Genomic DNA, 18,313 nt, shown 5'->3' with positions numbered 1-18,313 from the left:
GCATTGAGGTGGTCCAACTCTCAGTATAGCATTCCTGCTTTTTGCAGATGATGTTGTTCTAGTACTCTCACTGGAGCAGTTCGCAGTTGAGTGTGAAGTGTTTGAGATGAGAATCAGCACCTCCAAATCTGAGACGATGGCCCTGAATTGGAAAACGGTGGATTGCCCTCCAGGTCGGGGAGGAAATGCTGTCCTGAGAAGAGGAGTTTAAGTCTTGTTCGCGAGTGAGGGGAAAATGGAACGGGAAATCGACAGGTGGATTGGTGCAGCGTCTGCAGTGTTGCGGAATCTGTACTGGTCCGTTGTGGTGAAGAAGGGGCTGAACCAAAAGGTGAAGCTCTCATCTTACCAGTCGTTCTACGTTCCTACCCTCACCAATAATCATGGAGTGTGGGTTGTGATAAATGAACAAGATCCCGGATAAAAGCGGATGAAATGAGTTTCTTCTGCAGGTTATCCAGGCTCTCTTTAGGAAATACACTCTAAATAATATAATTTGTCCATGAAATTGTTTGAAGTATACCGCTGCATAACATTGCATCCTTATTAAAATGAAAGAAACAAAAAAAATGAGAAAGAAAGAAATACAGATCAACTTACAGCAAATTCTTCTTCTTGGAGTAAATCATGTGGCCAAATCAGTTAAACATTGTAGACGTCAGAGATTCCCAACAAAGTGTGCAGTGACAGATCTTCATGCAGGGGTGCGGCTGGAAACTAGTTCATTTCTGCTCATCTATCCTAAAATATAATTTATTGATGCATAAATATATTTGTTCATCTGCTTGTGACGTATCGTCGTTACCGTCAAAAGGCAATATAAACTAAATGATCCTGTTGTGACATTTTTGTTTGCGGTTTAAGACCAAGGCTGATAAGTACAGCTTCTGGACGATGTCGTATGTCCTTCGTTAGGGGGCGCCAAGCATCTTCCAAGTTTTATTTTCTATTTTATCGATGGTGCCAAAGAGGACATACTACATTCACATTTAAATGGTGAGCAAGACGGAAGTAGGCAACCTTTGTGCACGACCGTTCGACTTATGTCACAATAGTACCCATCAGGATACCTGTAGGTGAGTACAGGTGCGCTCTGTCTTCTTTGAACACGATACGTTTCTAAATAAGACATTCTGGTCACATGGCGTTTTTAACACCCTTCTATCAATATCTGCCTTCCTTCTCTGTCTGTGAGGGAATTTCGAAGTTACATATATTTAAATTCATACTCACAAGTCAGTCTCGTAGACGGACTCTTCATAAGTTTGGCATTTGCCGGATAAACGAATCGTGCTGTAGTAACATAATTTTTATTGCTATGTGTTCTTCTCTTCTCAGTTTGTGGCGTTATCGTAAAGATTTATATCCGCGAATTTGTTTTAATTAATTGGTAGCTCAAGTGTTATCACCTCGTTATAACATGCAAGCTTTGGTTTTCTAACTTGTTACTTTTTACTGCGATACTCATTTATTTTCTTCGTATTGTGTTGTTTGAAAAAGAAAGATAACTCGCTTTTCCTCTGTCCGCTGGTTAAGATCATTCGAGGTCATTCAGTATTTTCTAACCTCGATCGACACAACAAAATGATATTTCACAACACGTAAACGTTTTAATTACATTAGTTTCAGCAAACGTCTTTGTGAACGGTGCATGGTAACAATTGAACTTTTCAAACAGAGAAACTTGTTCACGCCTCAGGGATGTTATCTTAAATTGTTTGTTTATAAAATGAGAAGCTATTTGCAGTATCATTCATCCATCCTGTGTATACAGCTCATCCTCCCAATGGAAACATTAATAATTATAATTTTTTTTGTACCCTTGTCCAGACCAGTCTCCAAAGCCCAGCCTAAAGCAGTGCACATAAAATTAATAGTGGGCAAAATATTATGAATATGAATACACTTACTTTGCTCCATTTATTTGGATATATTCTCAGAGCACTGCTGCTCAGAGTCAATAGCCTCAAATGATTCCCTTTGAGACAACCACTCACAGACAGGTATTATCATAGACATTTACAATACATATGGACAAAATGGACACCTGTAGATGCCTCATTCACATGCTCCTTCAAGATGTATCATCGAGCCAAAACTCATGGGATTAAAACCGAACCGTTGCCTTTGATTGCATTATGAAATTTTAACTACATTTTATTACTATTGTTTGCCCAATTTATGGCAAATACAATGGCCATATCCAATTGCAGACACGCTGACATATCTCTTCGAATGGGCCACCCCAAAGTATCCCACATAACAAAAATAGCTATTATGATCAAATAAAATAATAATACTGTTATAATAAAGTGTTTTTTTTTTTTTTATCCGTGCATCACATACACAGGGGGTTGACAACCAGTGGTGGGGCACAGTCGCCTATGCCCTCCCCGTGGCGACAGGTCTGTCAGAAACCAAAAATAAATAAATAAATAAATAAACAATATTATCGGATACCATGATGGTTTATGTAAAAATATATCATTGTAAGAACATGTTATTGTGACAGGCCTAGGTGAGTGACCTACACCCATCAGACAGATTGGAAATAGCTCTGGATGATAAGAATGATTGACTCATTTTTGAACGTTAGGTTAAGGCCTGATATGTTCAAAAGTCCTGACCAACACTCTGACACAGAGCACTTCAAATACCAATACTTTTGACTGAGTTAGTCAGAGTTGTGGAATTGTGATAGAAATAAAGAAGTTTATGATGAACAGATTGTTCGTTAATCATTTCCCATTCAACGCTGTCTGAAAAGAGAACCAATAACTTGGTTTAAAAAAGTACTTACCTTTGATCCTATATAAAATTGCTGTTAAATGTGATGCAGTGTAAAATATGTGTGCACCCATCTTTTGCACCAAAGAAAAATAGTTGGGCACACAAGTGCAAATAGTGCAAAATGTTAGTCTTTCTAGACCCCTAAAGGGACAACGAATCAATGAATGACACACACTGTAAAATTGTGGAGGCAAAACTGTTTAACTCCACTCCAAACAATGAACACCAAAGTTGTTGCCACAATTATTTTGGTACTGTGTGTTGTCGATATATGACAGGGAATTTTAAATCTTGATAAGTAAATATCTTCCTGCAAAGTATTTTTTCTTTTGACTTACATAATGGCAATTCTCTCTTATCTTTTCTACGTTTATTTGTAAAACACGTTTTATTACTTTTAAGATTTGAAAAATGACAAATCACAAATTTTCCAGTGGAATAATACCATTCAAAATATCTGGGCAGTAGTTGAGGAATGTACACAACTTTTCTTCTCCTGATACTCGTCATCTGAAAGAAACGTGTGGTCTGCCTCGACCACGTGATCAGATAGGAATAACTCTAATGATGATGAAATTATGTTCCTATTACATTAGTTCATTCTTGTGTGGTGACTTTTTCAGTCCAGACATGTGCATGTGTCATCGTCAAGTGAATTTTTTTCATTTAATAGCTCTAAGGCATCCATGGAATTGGTTCCTGTTACCTGGACTTCTTTTGTCTTAAATATCTTCCTAGCATGCTCAGTCAGATAAAAGTACTGTAGTGTGTTTTAAAGGAGGACCGATATAAGGGTCAAGCAGCATTGGCGTTTATGATTTCAGGAATCACATATGAAAAGGACAGTGCAAGTAAGTCAACTTTTATCTGTATGTCTATGTATCAGGCATCAAACTGAATTTGAATCCAGATTAACCAAGGAAAACAAAATACCAAAAATATGATACTGACGCATACCATGAGTATTTTTTTAATGCATTTCTTTACTTTTTTCATCTGTAGATAGAGAAAAAATGATTTTATGAAACAAATAATACTCTGAATTAGAGCTTCATATTATACTTGCTCTCGCCCCAGCTCTTGCAGAGGTGCTTGACATGCTTCCTGTAGTGGTGGTCCATGGAGGGGCTGGCGTCGTGCCAAGAGAGAAATCTATGGCGTCGAAGGCTGGGGTTTGCGCAGCTGCTCGATCCGGCTATGTTATCCTCAAGAATGGGGGAAGCAGCATGGATGCTGTGGTTGAAGCTGTGACCAAGTTGGAGAATAACCCAAGCTTCAATGCAGGTGAAGTTTTTTGTTTCCTCAGGAGGACACAGGGGACTCAAAAGTTGAGTCCCCTGTCAATAATTTGGCCAAAACGTTCTGCAAAAAAGAGGCTCAAAGGTTCAAACACGAATTTTGTCAGCCATGACAAGGAACTTGCAAGATCAAAAGTATTTTAAATGTTTATAATATCAGTAATGTTATTTTTGATATTTTGTACCACAGAGTACTAAGTTTTGACACAATATGCCCCCATCCATCCATTATCAAAACATCTTATCCTCACAAGTCGCGGCCGTGTTGGAGCCTATCCCCGTCGTCTTCGGGCAGTTGGCAGGGTACACCCTAAACTAGTGATGGGTAAGTGAAGCTTCAAATCAGCTTCATCAACCAGTTGTAGTTGTTTTGTCCTCCAGTAGAGGGCAGTCTCTGTTCAACATTGGGCTGAAAGCACACTGACTTGCCATTTTTTAAACCTTTTTATTTAAAACAACAGCGCCATCTACAGGACTCAAAAATACAACAACTGGTTCATGAAGCAAATTTGAAGCTTCATTTTCCCATCACTACCCTGAACGAGTTGCCTGCCAATCGTTGGGCACACAAAGACGAACAGCCATTTACACTCACAGTCACACCTAGGGAAAGCGTGTTCAATTAACCTACCAAGCATGCTCATACCCGAATCAAACCCACGCCAAGTTTGCATGTTCTCACCGTGCCTGCGTGGTACTCCGGATTCCTCCCACATTCCAAAAACATGCATGGCAGGTCGATTGAACACTCTAAATTGCCCCTAGGTATGAGTGTGAGCACGGATGCTTGTTCGTGTGTGTGCCTTGCGATTGGCTGGCATCCAGTTCAGGGTGTACCCCACCTACTGCCCGAAGATAGCTGGGATAGGCTCCAGCACCCCCCGCGACCCTAGTCTAATCTGTCTCCCTGCGCCACAGCTTAGCTTTCAGCATGCATAAAACCGTCAATTTTCAGCCACCAAATTGTAGGGCGTGTAAAGAAAATGCCTTGGGCCTGCTGCCAAAGTCACAAACACGCTAAAGGAGGCTTGCATCTGTGCAAAATCTTTACAGTAAAAATAAATACAAAATTGAAAATAGAGCCAATGGTGTGTGAGTGAGTGAGTGAAAGAGAGAGAGGGAGAGAGAGAGAGAGAGCGAGAGAGAGAGATCTTAAATAGCAGGATTCAGTTTTGCAAGGGTGGGAATCTTATCTTTGTGCCTTTAGTTTTGTATGTGTCACATTTTTTATTGTCTGGTGTCTCGGTTCTGTTCATTCATCTTGAGTTGTTTTTTAGGGTTTGGGTCAGTGTTAACCAGCAGTGGGAATGTGGAGATGGATGCCATTGTGATGGATGGGAAAACACTGGCTAGTGGTGCTGTCTCTGCTGTGCGCAATATAGCCAACCCTGTGCAGCTAGCAAGACTCGTAATGGACAAGGTAAATAAACAATATATGAGGATCAATGATTCTTATCATATATTTTGTGAACTTTGTGTGAAGTATTTAGGAGCGCTTGTAGAGTATTCCGGGTCCCTGCCTGAAAATCTGAATTTTAGTAGCGAGAATTAATTTTTTTCTTCAACTGTTATTACACAATCCCGTGCTTGGTCAGCACAATGAGATGTTCAAGGTGATATATGACTTAGAACGTTATTTTAAGAAAGTGCCGATATTATGTCACCGCTGAATGGATCAATGGACAAATTGCCGTAAATTCTTATGACTATTTGTTTCTATAGAAAATGATCCAAAATCGTCCCACTGTAATATACACGGATTATTATTATTTAATTTTAACATTCTATAAATGTTATCCGGTAACTAGATGTTGTAAAAAAAAAAGGCATACTTTCAATTCAACATGATAATAAATGTCTATTCCAAATTTTTGTAATACTATGTACCTTGGTTAAAAAAGAAATTACTGTACATCTATGGGCTAGCAACACTTTTTCATGCTTCCAACATGGTGCGGCCAAAAAAATCTTTCCAAATCCACTAACATCAGTGCCTTGGCACGCTTTTATTTTCAAGTTGTTCCCTGCAGCATGTCGCTGCGTAACAGCTGACTTGACTCATGTTTTCGAGTCATTGTAGTTGTGGCATCTTACAAAGTGTTGCCACCGTCGTCAACAACACGTCGTCCATAAATCATGTAAAAAATACTACAGTGCTACCTCAACTTGCTAAGTTATAATAGTAATAATAATAACATTTAAATAGTAATAGTTTTTTTAAAGTGAAGCTTTTACCAGATATTTACTTGAATAATAGTTTAGAATGAATGCAAAATAACCAAATATTAAGTATATTTAATTCAAAGACTGTTCTAATAGCTTTCTTGGATTCCTGAATACAATCTAAACGGAGTCATCCTTACAGGCATTTTTCTTAGAAACATTTCTCTAAACTGTCCACAAGCACCACACTCCAGCAGTGTTGGTTTGGAAGGTAACTTGAGCAGGGTGTTTTGTTCTGAGATGACGTGCTAAAGATGTACAGACTTTATTCCTTATGTACTTTCCTTACTGCTGAGCTCAGTTCAATAGACATATCGTGATCTATTCATCTGGTTTCATCTCACTTAAGGCTAATCTAATATCAACCAAGTTTCAATGACATGGGTCTTAAATAGTATTTAATAATCTTATTTTTTTAAATCTATATCAAACTTTCTTTTTATACTAGACCAGTCATACCTGTCTGACAGCACATGGTGCTAATCAGTTTGCTCGGGCCATGGGTGTCCCTGAGGTGCCGCAAGAATCCCTCATCACTGAATACTCCAGAATGCGTTGGAAAGAAAACCTGGCACCAGATGCCAACCCTGTGGAGTGCCAAATGTAAGTTATGTCATATAATGCCAGTTTTAATCCCGATAGATTTTTCCATTCCAAAAGAAGAGACAGATATGATATATTTTCCGCTAAATAGGGTTACACGTTGTCACGGTTCGCCTTACGGCGAGGAGGAGGTGGACCCAAAAGGCGAGGAGGCAGAGAGGTGAGTAACGTGAAGGGAATTTATTAACTGAAACAAACAAGGACAAACAACGTGGCATGGGGCTAGGGAACAAGGGCAACCAGAACGTGACTAACAGAAAAGGAGGACGAGGAACAGAAGCCGGGGCAAAACGCTGAGGGACGTAACGGGAACGAGAGCATGAACTTGACAGTAACATACGTGGTCGTGGAAGTCCGGAAAGTGCGGCAATGACCCGACACTGCGTTGTCGGTATGGGAAGCTTAAATAGTCCGAGTGATCAGGGGAGCAGATGGGAAACAGGTGTGTGATGAGGGTAACGGGGAACAGGTGCGTGGCTGGTGAGGACGAGTGCTGAGGGGAGGCGCTATCACAGCTGACCAAAACAAAAACAAAGTGCACATGGCAGGGAGGTGACGAAAACAATAACAAAACCGCATGACACGAAAACAATACAAAAACCCCTGTCATGCCTGACGCGGATCATGACACACGTTTTCTTTCTGGCGGTGACAGTAATTCGTCACATTTGTGTTTATAGTTTTAATTATAGTGCAGAAATTGCAAACAATTGCAATATTTTTCCTTAAAAATACAAAATTCTACTGAGATCAGCTTCAGCAGACAATACCTCATTCTAATACAGACTTGATAATTTAATGGAATGTTGTACAAATTAACGGAGACGTTAGGAAAGTTTGCTGGGCCTCCCGTCCATCATCGCCAGTCCGTCATTATTTCAAACCGAACAGGAATGTTCATCGTCGCTCCATCACTGTAATTTTAACCGCACTTCCATTATTGCTAATTTATAGTTTGTCACCGCTATTTTAGGACCGTCCGTAAAATAATAATAATAATAATAATAGAAAAAAATTAAAAAGTTTACAAGGTAAGGCTAATTTCACCTAATTTCACTGGTCCATTGTTGTAAAGGAGAATGCTTTACTTTCGCCAGAAAAAAAATCAACCACTGTATTTTACGTACTATACGCCACTACCTTTTTCCTAGATTTTGAACCATGCGTCTATGGTGCGGCTTTTCTGTGAATTTTTTCTTTCACCTCTAGGGGCGCTCTTTAATACAGAAAACGCGCTAAATAAATCTTGATTTTTTTTTTTTCTCTTGGGTCTGTTCTGTTTTAATTAGCAAAGTTGTTGCCATGTTAAAAGACACTATGATTAACAATTTATTGATGTACATTTATGTGCATACACAGTACAAAATCGTTCTGTACTTGCAATAAACATCTTTTTTTTTTCTACATAGAAAACTACGGCTTATAGTCTGGTGCTGCTTGTATATCATTTTTTTTCCCCAAAAAGAGTTTATGCGGTTGATATGCAGGTGGGTTTAATAGTCCGGAAAATACTCAAATTAATCTCTCAGGGTTGCTGGGATTCAGTTTAGGGGTGCTCAAGCACCCCAAAATTGAGTGACAGACATCCATGGCCACTTCCAGCATATTTGCAGCACTGCAAGATTGCTGATAGCTGATTGCCAAATAGCAGCATGATTATTGGTTTTGCATGTTTGCAGGTTGCACCGGTAAATAAGATCAATATTTGATGCTGACGTGTTTGTTTAGGCATCTGATAGTTGCACGTCTTCGTTTCACCACTTCAACAAGGATAACACTAAAGTTGTACTTTTTGGGTGTATTCAGTTATGTGTTGGTATTTTACAGCCTTTTAGTTTATAGTATATAGTATATTATAGTTCCTGAATCAATAAACATCAGATTTACTTCATTGTATGTCGCTCTCGGTGCTGCTTTATTCACTTAGCATTTACTAGTCCATACAACAACTTCCTATTAAAATGCTTGTAACCAGTATGTGAAGAATGTAACGTCACATGGTTTGTTCGAATGCGTTGTGGTATCCTTGGAAGACACGGACATTCTTTTAATGAAGAAGCCTGACTCAACACTGAGACCCTGTTGAAAACTCAATGGCATTACTGAAAGAAACTAATTATTATTTTGGAGGAATTGGAAAAAAATGTGAGAACTTGAAAAACACCTACTTTTAATGAGGAATACTGCCGCACCCCCTTTCGCTCTCCCAATGTTTCTGCAAGAGTCACTGAAGGGACCGATTACAAACTCTCCACTGGAAATCATTGTACTTTCATTGCTCATAACGTCCAAAAACGGTGATCAATTGGCACCAAAATTCACGTCGACATCCCTACCTATGACCACTTCAACATATTAAAAGGATTAACCTCTCTGTGGCTGATTTATATGACAATGAGGAACTGTGGAAGTGAGCAAAGGTAAATATATGCACGCTGGGAGGACACTCGCATACTGCTTCTTTGCTGATCATGGTGAGGATGCATGGCATAAAACCCCCAATCGTGATATTTACAGAGATTGAAGTGGGAATGGTTAGATGTGAGCGACACCTTGGCCGACTAGTTAGCACGATGGCCTCACAGTACAGAGGTCGTGGGATCGATTCCGGCTCCGGCTTTCCTGTGTGGAGTTCATTCATCCAGCCATCCATCTATGCACTGCATATCCTTATTACAGTGAAGTATATGTGTGTATATGAATATCTAGATAGATATGAAGCAGCATGATATGTTTTGTTGTGTAGGGGAAAGATGGGCACCGTTGGAGCTGTGGCAGTTGACATTGAAGGAAATGTGGCATGTGCGACTTCCACTGGTGGGATTCTGAACAAGATGGAAGGACGTGTGGGTGACACACCCTGCATAGGTTAGTCCTCCAATTAGTAATGAAGTTGAAATATTTATGCAAATGAGGTGTAACGGATTTTCTTGAACAAGGTTGAGCAAATCACAGAAGCAATTACTGTAAATCTCGCTCTTCCTCTCTCTCTCTCCCTCTGTTTGTGTGTATATTAGTGTATGTGTGTATTACAAAGCCTCACATTCAACATGTGATCAATTTCAGTTATACCATATTTCTGCAATTGATTAATGCACACTGCATACCATGCTGTATTTCCATAATATAATTCATTAATAATGGCGTTTATATGATTTTTGATACATTTCTATTTCAATACAAGGTCCTATAATAAAGCCTCAAAAAATTTCTGCCTTTGGATATTTTAAGGAAATACAATATCTTTTCAGTTTAAAGGGACACTTGGATGATCTTAACATTAGCTCTTATATAATAGGTTTGCTTGTAAAAAATTGCATCACTACTAAAATGCTCCCCCCTCCCCTAAAAGACTCTGTAGTGATTTAAGGTTTTCATGTGATGGGATATACGGCAAATTGGCACGCCCCCGTTTGGAGCTCGGCTTGTTAGTTTTTCCGGTCTCAGCTGTCTACGTCAGAGCAGGGAGGCAAGCGTAGTAATATTGCTTGCTTTGTCAGTTCTGTTGTCAAGAACACCCGCTGATCGCCACCAAAATGCAAATGCACATGACTACTCTTGTCCATTTCAACCTGTGAAATTATAAACTAGTTCTGAAAACTAGTTTTGATTTATTGACAACAAACGTGAGCTCATGTGATCGCCTCAACAAAATAAAAAATACCGTGATGATTGATTCTCTACTTACACAGGCTGAAGCGGACAACAGCAGGAATGCGCACACGAACACCGACTATATATTTTGGAGATTTAGCTCCATTAAAGTCGTGTCAAATCTCAGGAGGCAGACGGCGGTTGGCAGCAGGCAGCCAGCAGGCGGGCATGTATCTTTTGGACAGTGTGTAGGTTGAAAAACTTGGGCCAATCCTCATCCAAATAAATCTGCACGTCTACTCATTCCCACTTTAGTCTCTGTAAATATCCCATCCGGTGCTTTTACGCCATGCATTTTCACCGTGATCAGGAAAGAAGCAGTGTGCGAGTTTCCTCTTAGCATAGATCTATGTAGCTTTGCTCACTTCCACAGTTCCTCTTTGTCGTATACATCAGCCACTGAGTGGTTAATCCTTTAGATATGTTGAAGTGGTCATAGGTAGGGATGTCCATGTGAATTTTGGTGCCAATTGATCACCACTTTTGGACGTGACAAGCAATGAAAGTACATGAATTCCAATAGAGAGTTTGTAATCGGTCCCTACAGTGACTCTCGCAGGAACACGAGGAGAAGCGAAGGGGGCGCCGCCATATTCCTCATTAAAAGAAAGCGTTTTTTTAAGTTCTCACTTATTTCCCAATTTCTCCAAAATTCATAGATAAAATAATAATGAGAACTAATTTCAGTTTCCTGATTAAAAAAATATATACAAACTGATCTTATGAGTGAAAAATGGGCCATCTTGGCTGGACAGTTCCTTTAAAGATTTTCTAAATTGGACTCCAGCACCAGTTCCTTACCAGTTAATGTATGATTTGAACTTAGCTGGAGCCAACTTAACTTGCTTAATATGTGATAAGGGTGGTCTGTTTTTCTTTCACATATGATCCAAAAACATGTGCAGTTCACTTGCAGAAGTTAACGTTGAGGGGTCATGAGTTGAAGTAATTTCATGATGAGGTTTGGTTTACATTTGCTGCCATTACAGACATCTGTCCATTTTCTGAACCGCTTATCCTCACTAAAGGTTACGGACATTTCTGGAGACTATCCCAGCTGTCTTCCGGCAGCAGGTGGGGTACACCCTCAACTGGTCACCAGCCAATCGTAGTGCACAAATAGATAAACAACTATTCACACCTATGGACAATTTTGTTTTAAATCACCATTAGACCCAATTCTCTTAAAATCTCAATTACTGTGTTTTATACAAGAAGTAAATGTGTCTAATATGAACAAAACAATTATTTTAACAAATAAATCCTGCCCATGCTGTAGAAAAGGGACTACAATATGTGACTTCAATTTGAAATGAGGCCTCAGTTGTCTAATTGAATAGTACTAAAGAGATAAAAAGTGTGAGTACTGTAATGTTTGTACTATATGTTTTCCAGGATGTGGAGGCTTTGCTGATAATCAAGTGGGAGCCGTATCAACCACAGGCCACGGAGAGGCCATTATGAAAGTTACTTTGGCCAGACTCATCCTGTTTCACATGGAGCAAGGTACTGACAGACGTGCATGAACGCATGCGCACACATCGACTTCAAGAGTAAATAGATTTTTTAAATTCCCTCTAATTTTGTTGAAACGGTATGACTGATAAATACTTTGACAGTGAATGCAGAAATTTAATTCTCTTAAAATTCACATTTTACATTGCAAATTTCTAAGCCACATAAATATAATAAACAAAGTATGCATCTTAAATATTAAAAGTATATTGTTATTATGTAGGCCAGCAGGGCCAGTTTCATCAACAAATTGTACCAGTGTACACCACATATTGCGGGTATTTACAGCGGAATTTGCAGTTCAATTAACTAACAAGCTCATTCTCATTTACAAAGCAGAGTACCTCTACATCCATTTTGAAGCTGTTTTTATTCTTAAACATGACATTGTTGTTTTTAGAAACATTCTTATCATTGCAACAATCACTGCTTCCTACGTCAGCTTAATTTGCAAACTGCCAACTGGTGTCTTGTCAACTGACCATCATGTCCGTGTTTCCTGTGATGATGAAACATTCTGCCACCAGGTCAGTCAGCAGAGGCAGCCTCTGACTTGGGCCTGGCCTACATGAAGTCCAGAGTGGAGGGATTGGCTGGAGTGGTGACAGTGGATCCACAGGGTCAATGGGCCGCTCGCTTCTCCAGTCTGCAAATGGCTTGGGCTGCAGCCCAAAAGGATATCCTGCACCACGGCTTGTACGTCGGGGAACACTTTACCCAAAGCATTGATGAACCTTAATGAGAGAATACACAGCATTCTTGAGGTTTGCTGTATTCATTTCTTTGTTTAAAATTATTATTAACAAACAATTATCTATCCATCAATGATTATTACATCTATACAATATCCAACAGTATTAAAAGGTTTGCATTAAGACCACAATCTGAATCAATTTTATGCGAAATATTTAATTGTTTTGAAGTTGAAGGCGACGTCAATTTTGCGTTGTTCATGAATTTTGCAGATAAACCCAAATTGATAGTAGTTACAGGTAGCGGCCACTAGAGGGTAATGTTGTAAACGAAATGCAAAAATACTAGTGACAATACTGTACAGCACAGTACATCTTTTGATGCATATCCCTGTCTGTATTATGTTACTTGACATGGAAATATGTCAATTCATCAGATTGCAAATAAAATATTGAGAAGCATGTTTTCCATACTGTTTTTGTTCTAATTGTTTGATGACATTTTGCATGGGCGAGCATGATTGGGTGAATCGCTGTTTTCCATCCACCCATTTACTATCCTATTTAGGGTAGTGGGAAGATGGAGCCTATCCCAGCTGACTTCAGGTGAAAGGCGGACTACACTTAGGACTGCTGAGGCCCACATGCTACAGCGGGTTTTTTTCCACTGCCCCCTCTTATTTCTATTATTTATTTTTTGTTATGAGTAGCAACTGCAAACCTACAGGTGTCAGCAACTAAAAGCAGATAAAATCCGGTAAACCGCTAGTTGGACGACTAAAGTGTTTACACTGAAAGCATCAGTAAAATGTGGGGATTCGTTGACACAGCACTGGTGACCTACAGACAATATCATGTTTACGTTTCATAAGTAAAATGAAAGAAATGGCTACACACATAATTGAGATTGTGTTCTCGTAGGAAAAGTCAAGATTCATCTAAAAGTCAATGATCGAAAACCTTATGGACAAGCTCAAACACAATAAGGTACAGTATTCAATAGTCATAACACACGACAAATTGGTTTAGGGTTTTAATGCCTCGAAATGGAGTCATTAAACTCTAAACTCTAGTACAATTTTTATTGACATAAAATGACCGTCTCTATTTTTTTTAGTCTTCCGGAAACTGGAGTACACCTGTCAAATTATTCTGACGAGACTATTGTCATTGTATTATGGGTTAATTTTGTGTCCAAACGGTGAGTTTATAATGTGAGACAGCCCAGCAGGATGTAGTATTAGTTTACTTGTCATCTGACACTGTGAAAACGCATTGATTTAAAAATAAAAGCGCACAGTATACACACATTTAACGTATAGGCCTATTGTACCACAGTTGAAGAACTGGTTATAAACATATGTCAGTTAGGTAATTGAACATAGTTCCATTGATTGTTAAAGTTTTTTCGTTAAATTTATAAAATTATTTTATTTTATTTTATTTTGACGACAACCCTCTCAACCGGAAACTGAACAGCTTTGAGGCTAACATGCTAATGGTGCAAAGAACGCTAACTAGACACCGGTAGGAAGGAAGAAGGGGCAGGACTCCGTCCACTCTTGCGCCAACAAAAACCTTTGGCAGTTTTGTCGACGCGATTTCCGATAAGAAGTTGTCTCGGGGCAAGACGTGTTTTAAAAATTGTTTAAAAGTAATCCGAAGAATTCAATTTAAATACGCGACGATTAACACCCCGTTCATCCTTCTACGATGGAGTTTTGAAGGACAAGTGACGGACAGCTTTGACAGAAGACTGAAGTTCGCTTTTGGCCCTCAAAGGCACCTTTACCTTTATATCCCTCTCAAATAAACACTTTAAAGGAATGGATAATGCCTTACAATCCCGTTAATTAAATCGAAGCAAAGCTGTTCCTCATCCTCAACTGTTGTCGGTGATGAAGTAGTCATGGTGAGTTAACGTTATCGCAAGGAATTGGTCACAATTTGTTGCACTTTATCATTCTTTAAAAAATGTTTACACTTTGTATTTAACGTAACATATGACGTCATGTGTATTTAAATTTTTGTTGGTTGTCTGATGAATATTCTCTTTACTCCTCTAATCTCGTTGCACACTTGAGTACAATGACAATAAAGGGATTTCTGATTCTGATTTCTGATTATAATCTATTTCCTGTTCATGTCAAGGGTGGTAGGTTAAAACATATTTGACGTTTGCAAAGTCCAGTATTGGTTTCAAAAAATGTTTACTACCCTTGATGTATCTTGTTTTTGTTTGTTTTAATGGATGTTAGCTCTCTTTGTTTGACTTGATGATTCGTCAGTTGTGACCCTTTTCAAAAGAGGTGGAATGTTTTTACATGTTAATTTAAATAACCAAATCAGTAAACGTGACTCTCGGAGCGCTCCCTGTTCGAAGTCTCTTTTCATTCCTCCCGTGGGACGATGACTGCTTTGGGTCCCATCCGAATAAGAGTTGGGAAGAAGCACTGAGTGGAGTTTAGTATACAGTTATCCCAAAATGTCTCACAGGAGCCCAATCAAGATAACTAATGATCTGTCTACTTGGGACAGTTAGACAATTTAAGATGTTGTTCAGCGGAACAACATAATTTATAACCATCATCACTGTAGTTGTATTCGTTCAAATAGCTTTTATTCTTCAAGTGGGCTGTTAATGTTCAACATGCACTTCTTTGGAGAATTAATTACAGCTTGACTTAGTGTGCGTGCGTGCGTGCACGTGTGTGCGCGCCGGCGAGTGTTGTGCGTGTGCGTGTGCGTGCACGCGATAGTTGTTTGTGTGGATCCAGAGCTCTGTTCCTCTGTGTTTGAGGAGGGGTCTCCGGCCTTGCTGAGTTGACCTCCGAGTTGCCATGGAGATGACAAGAGTCACTTCCTGAATTCTCAGTCCATCCCCGAGCGCATTTGCCAGGGAGAATGAAAAGGGTAGCGACTGTGATTTCTATTTCAGTTGCATTATTCCCAGCCTAAAATTGTAATGAATAAGCACAGCTAAATAGTGCACAACGGGGCCAAGTTGAAATAATAAGAGAAAGAAAGATAAATACTCTCAATGAAGAAACCCACATTTTTGTGACTGTTCAATCATTGTGTATGTACATGATTCCAGTCTCTGATTATGATATCAGAATATACGACATTTAGTATCTCTAAGGTGCATACATATTATGCATTTTTGTAACATATACTTGATTAAACATTGATAAAAAATGTCTTGGTATAGTTAAGACGTAAAACTTTATGTTGATGTTGGACAACCAGCATACTGCAGTGATGCTTCCAAAGCACAGTAAATTAGTTCATCTGGATCCCAATAAAGAAATCTTACAAATAAAACTGCTGTATATGTGCTTGTGGACACGTGCTCAGACAGGAAAAATGGACAGATGTGTCATTTTATACTCTCATCTTTCTGACCTTCTGTTTTGTGTTTAGTCTTTAAATAGTAATACAGGCAACTCACCTTGGAGTTTCAGTTTTGCTTGTACTACCGAGGGATGTTTCCTTTGCTATTAAAAAGGGATGTATATATTCATCGAAAATCAATGTAATTTCAAATTAAACTACTTAAAATGTGCATTGATGTAGAAAAGCATTGATTGGCAGCGCTATGCAAATTTGTTCTCTCGTGTCCTCTGTAAACGAACTGCATATGCACATTGCATATATATTGCTTTACTTAACACTAGGCTGCCAAGACTAGTGGACTAATAACAAAAACGTTGATGATTACAACCGTTGACGGGTAATTTTAATAGACGACGCGTTCTTTATTGATATGTTTATTTATTTGGCGCTGTGTTTTCCTCTGAAAAATGCCTCATCTCCTGCTCCTTGTCTGCAACGGACATGCCTATTAGTGGTAATCCTGGTCGTCTGTGATGTAAAACAGAAGCATTGTGGGTAATTGAGTTTAATGGCAAACCAATGTTAGCGTTAGCAACATAGTCCGGACACGTTTCACAAAATTACTTAAAAAAAAGTAAATCTGCCTTTCATAGGAGCACGGCTGTGATAAACGAGCATTTTAAAAGGAGGCAGGTTGCGTCAGATGCCCAATTTAATTTATGACATAGGAACATTCCTTTCTGGAAGCTACCTGTAGGTAGCACACACAGGCTATCATGTGCGTCTGATGGAACTCTACCATTATGCCAGCAGTGGTCAAACTACGGCCCTGGGGCCACATGCGGCCACGTAAACGTTTTAATCTGGCCCGCCGAACTTGAAAAAATGAATAAACCTTGTTAATGTTTTATTTTCTAAATGCTGTGCTTTTTCAAAGACATATTTAGTTGTAATGCTGCTATTCACTTTCATTGAAAATTATATGTATTTTTTTTCTCAGATGAGGTGAGGTGACCAAAAGACTCCATCCATCTGCTCCTGGTCCGGCCCCTCTGTCAAATTTTAGAACCCATCGCGGCCCGCCAATCAAAAAGTTTGCCCATCCCTGCTCTTGCCCTGTTGTGGTACGCTAACATATTGTAGAGTCGACTGAGCATTATGGCAGCATTAGTCAGCAAACTCACATTTATTAAAAACCAAAACTGAATTTTTGTATACCCGTGGTTGACATCAGAAAGCAAGAGTACATGTGCTATCACGGTCACTCGATGGCGACCGCGCACTGAGTGTTGCATTTATGAACCCAGACATCGCAGTACTCAAAGTAATACATGACCCATTTGCCATAAGCAATTAACTGCAACACCGAACCCAATAATAATAATAATAATACATAACATACCTTGGTCGTTACGTTGGAATATATACTAATTTACAGAGCAGACAAACATGTGCCTCTTAATTTTTATTTTGGTTTTTATAATAATGCACACTAGAGAACCAAAACAAAATAAGTTTTCCTTTGTACAATGCACTTCCCTAATTTTACAACTTGTGATTTCAATGCCTTCTTCATTAAAAAAAAAAAAAAGATTAATGCCCAAGAAAAGTGAAATATCTTCAGCAGTATTTAAGTATTTAAAGGTAGTTTCATTGTAATAGTGCAAATCAGCAAAGTGTGTATGTTTTGGTTCCATTTAAAATGCACTAAATATTTACAAGATTGCGCCAAACATCAATGCGTATTATGTTTGTAGATGGCTGCAGCACCACACTTGTGCAAAGAGACAAGCATGGCAGCAATTTAAAATAATAATAATAATAATAATAATCTAATTAATATCTGGAACTGAAAATCAAATCAAATTGGGGCTTTAGTGAATCATTACATCCCTACTTTTAAAAAGTAAAATCTATCTTGAAATATTTGAATGCAAGAAATTTAAGAAAAGACTACTTTAACCTCACGTTGTTGTATTGAATGTTCATGGCGACTGAGGACGTGCTTTGTGCGAGATACTCAAAGGGTGTCAAGGAATATTAACCTGCTTTGTAATCCTTTAGGAGTTCACGGTGTTAATAATCAAAAGTTCTGGTTACACAGACCACCAGCTCTGTTAGTTCCGGAAGCTGTTCGGAATACCCGGTGGCCTGTTAAATTGCTGACATGGACTGATGTACAAGCTCAACTTGTCAAGGATA

The 18,313-nt window shown here is 38.9% G+C and overlaps 1 protein-coding gene across 2 annotated transcripts; it reads left to right on the top strand.

Moving 5' to 3' along the window:
- The first annotated feature begins 693 nt into the window (after window positions 1–693).
- asrgl1 (asparaginase and isoaspartyl peptidase 1) lies at window positions 694–13,237 on the top strand. 2 transcript variants are annotated; one of them, XM_088305637.1, is made up of 7 exons: window positions 694–1,076; window positions 3,868–4,074; window positions 5,366–5,508; window positions 6,760–6,914; window positions 9,661–9,782; window positions 11,964–12,074; window positions 12,611–13,237. In XM_088305637.1, the coding sequence occupies exons 2-7, from the start codon at window positions 3,888–3,890 to the stop codon at window positions 12,820–12,822; spliced, it is 930 nt and encodes a 309-aa protein (XP_088161763.1). In that variant the 5' UTR covers window positions 694–1,076; window positions 3,868–3,887; the 3' UTR covers window positions 12,823–13,237. The 2 variants fall into 2 exon arrangements, with proteins under 2 accessions (XP_088161763.1, XP_088161764.1); XM_088305638.1 differs by having other exon boundaries at window positions 966–1,086.
- Window positions 13,238–18,313: the final 5,076 nt, after the last annotated feature.

This window comes from Idiotropiscis lumnitzeri, chromosome 9, assembly GCF_059441095.1.
Source record: "Idiotropiscis lumnitzeri isolate Australia: NSW breed Sydney's pygmy pipehorse chromosome 9, RoL_Ilum_1.0, whole genome shotgun sequence".
In the NCBI taxonomy this organism is placed as follows: Eukaryota; Metazoa; Chordata; class Actinopteri; order Syngnathiformes; family Syngnathidae; genus Idiotropiscis; species Idiotropiscis lumnitzeri.
Note: the sequence above shows the minus strand (reverse complement) of the source record. Positions and strands in the feature narration are given on the sequence as shown.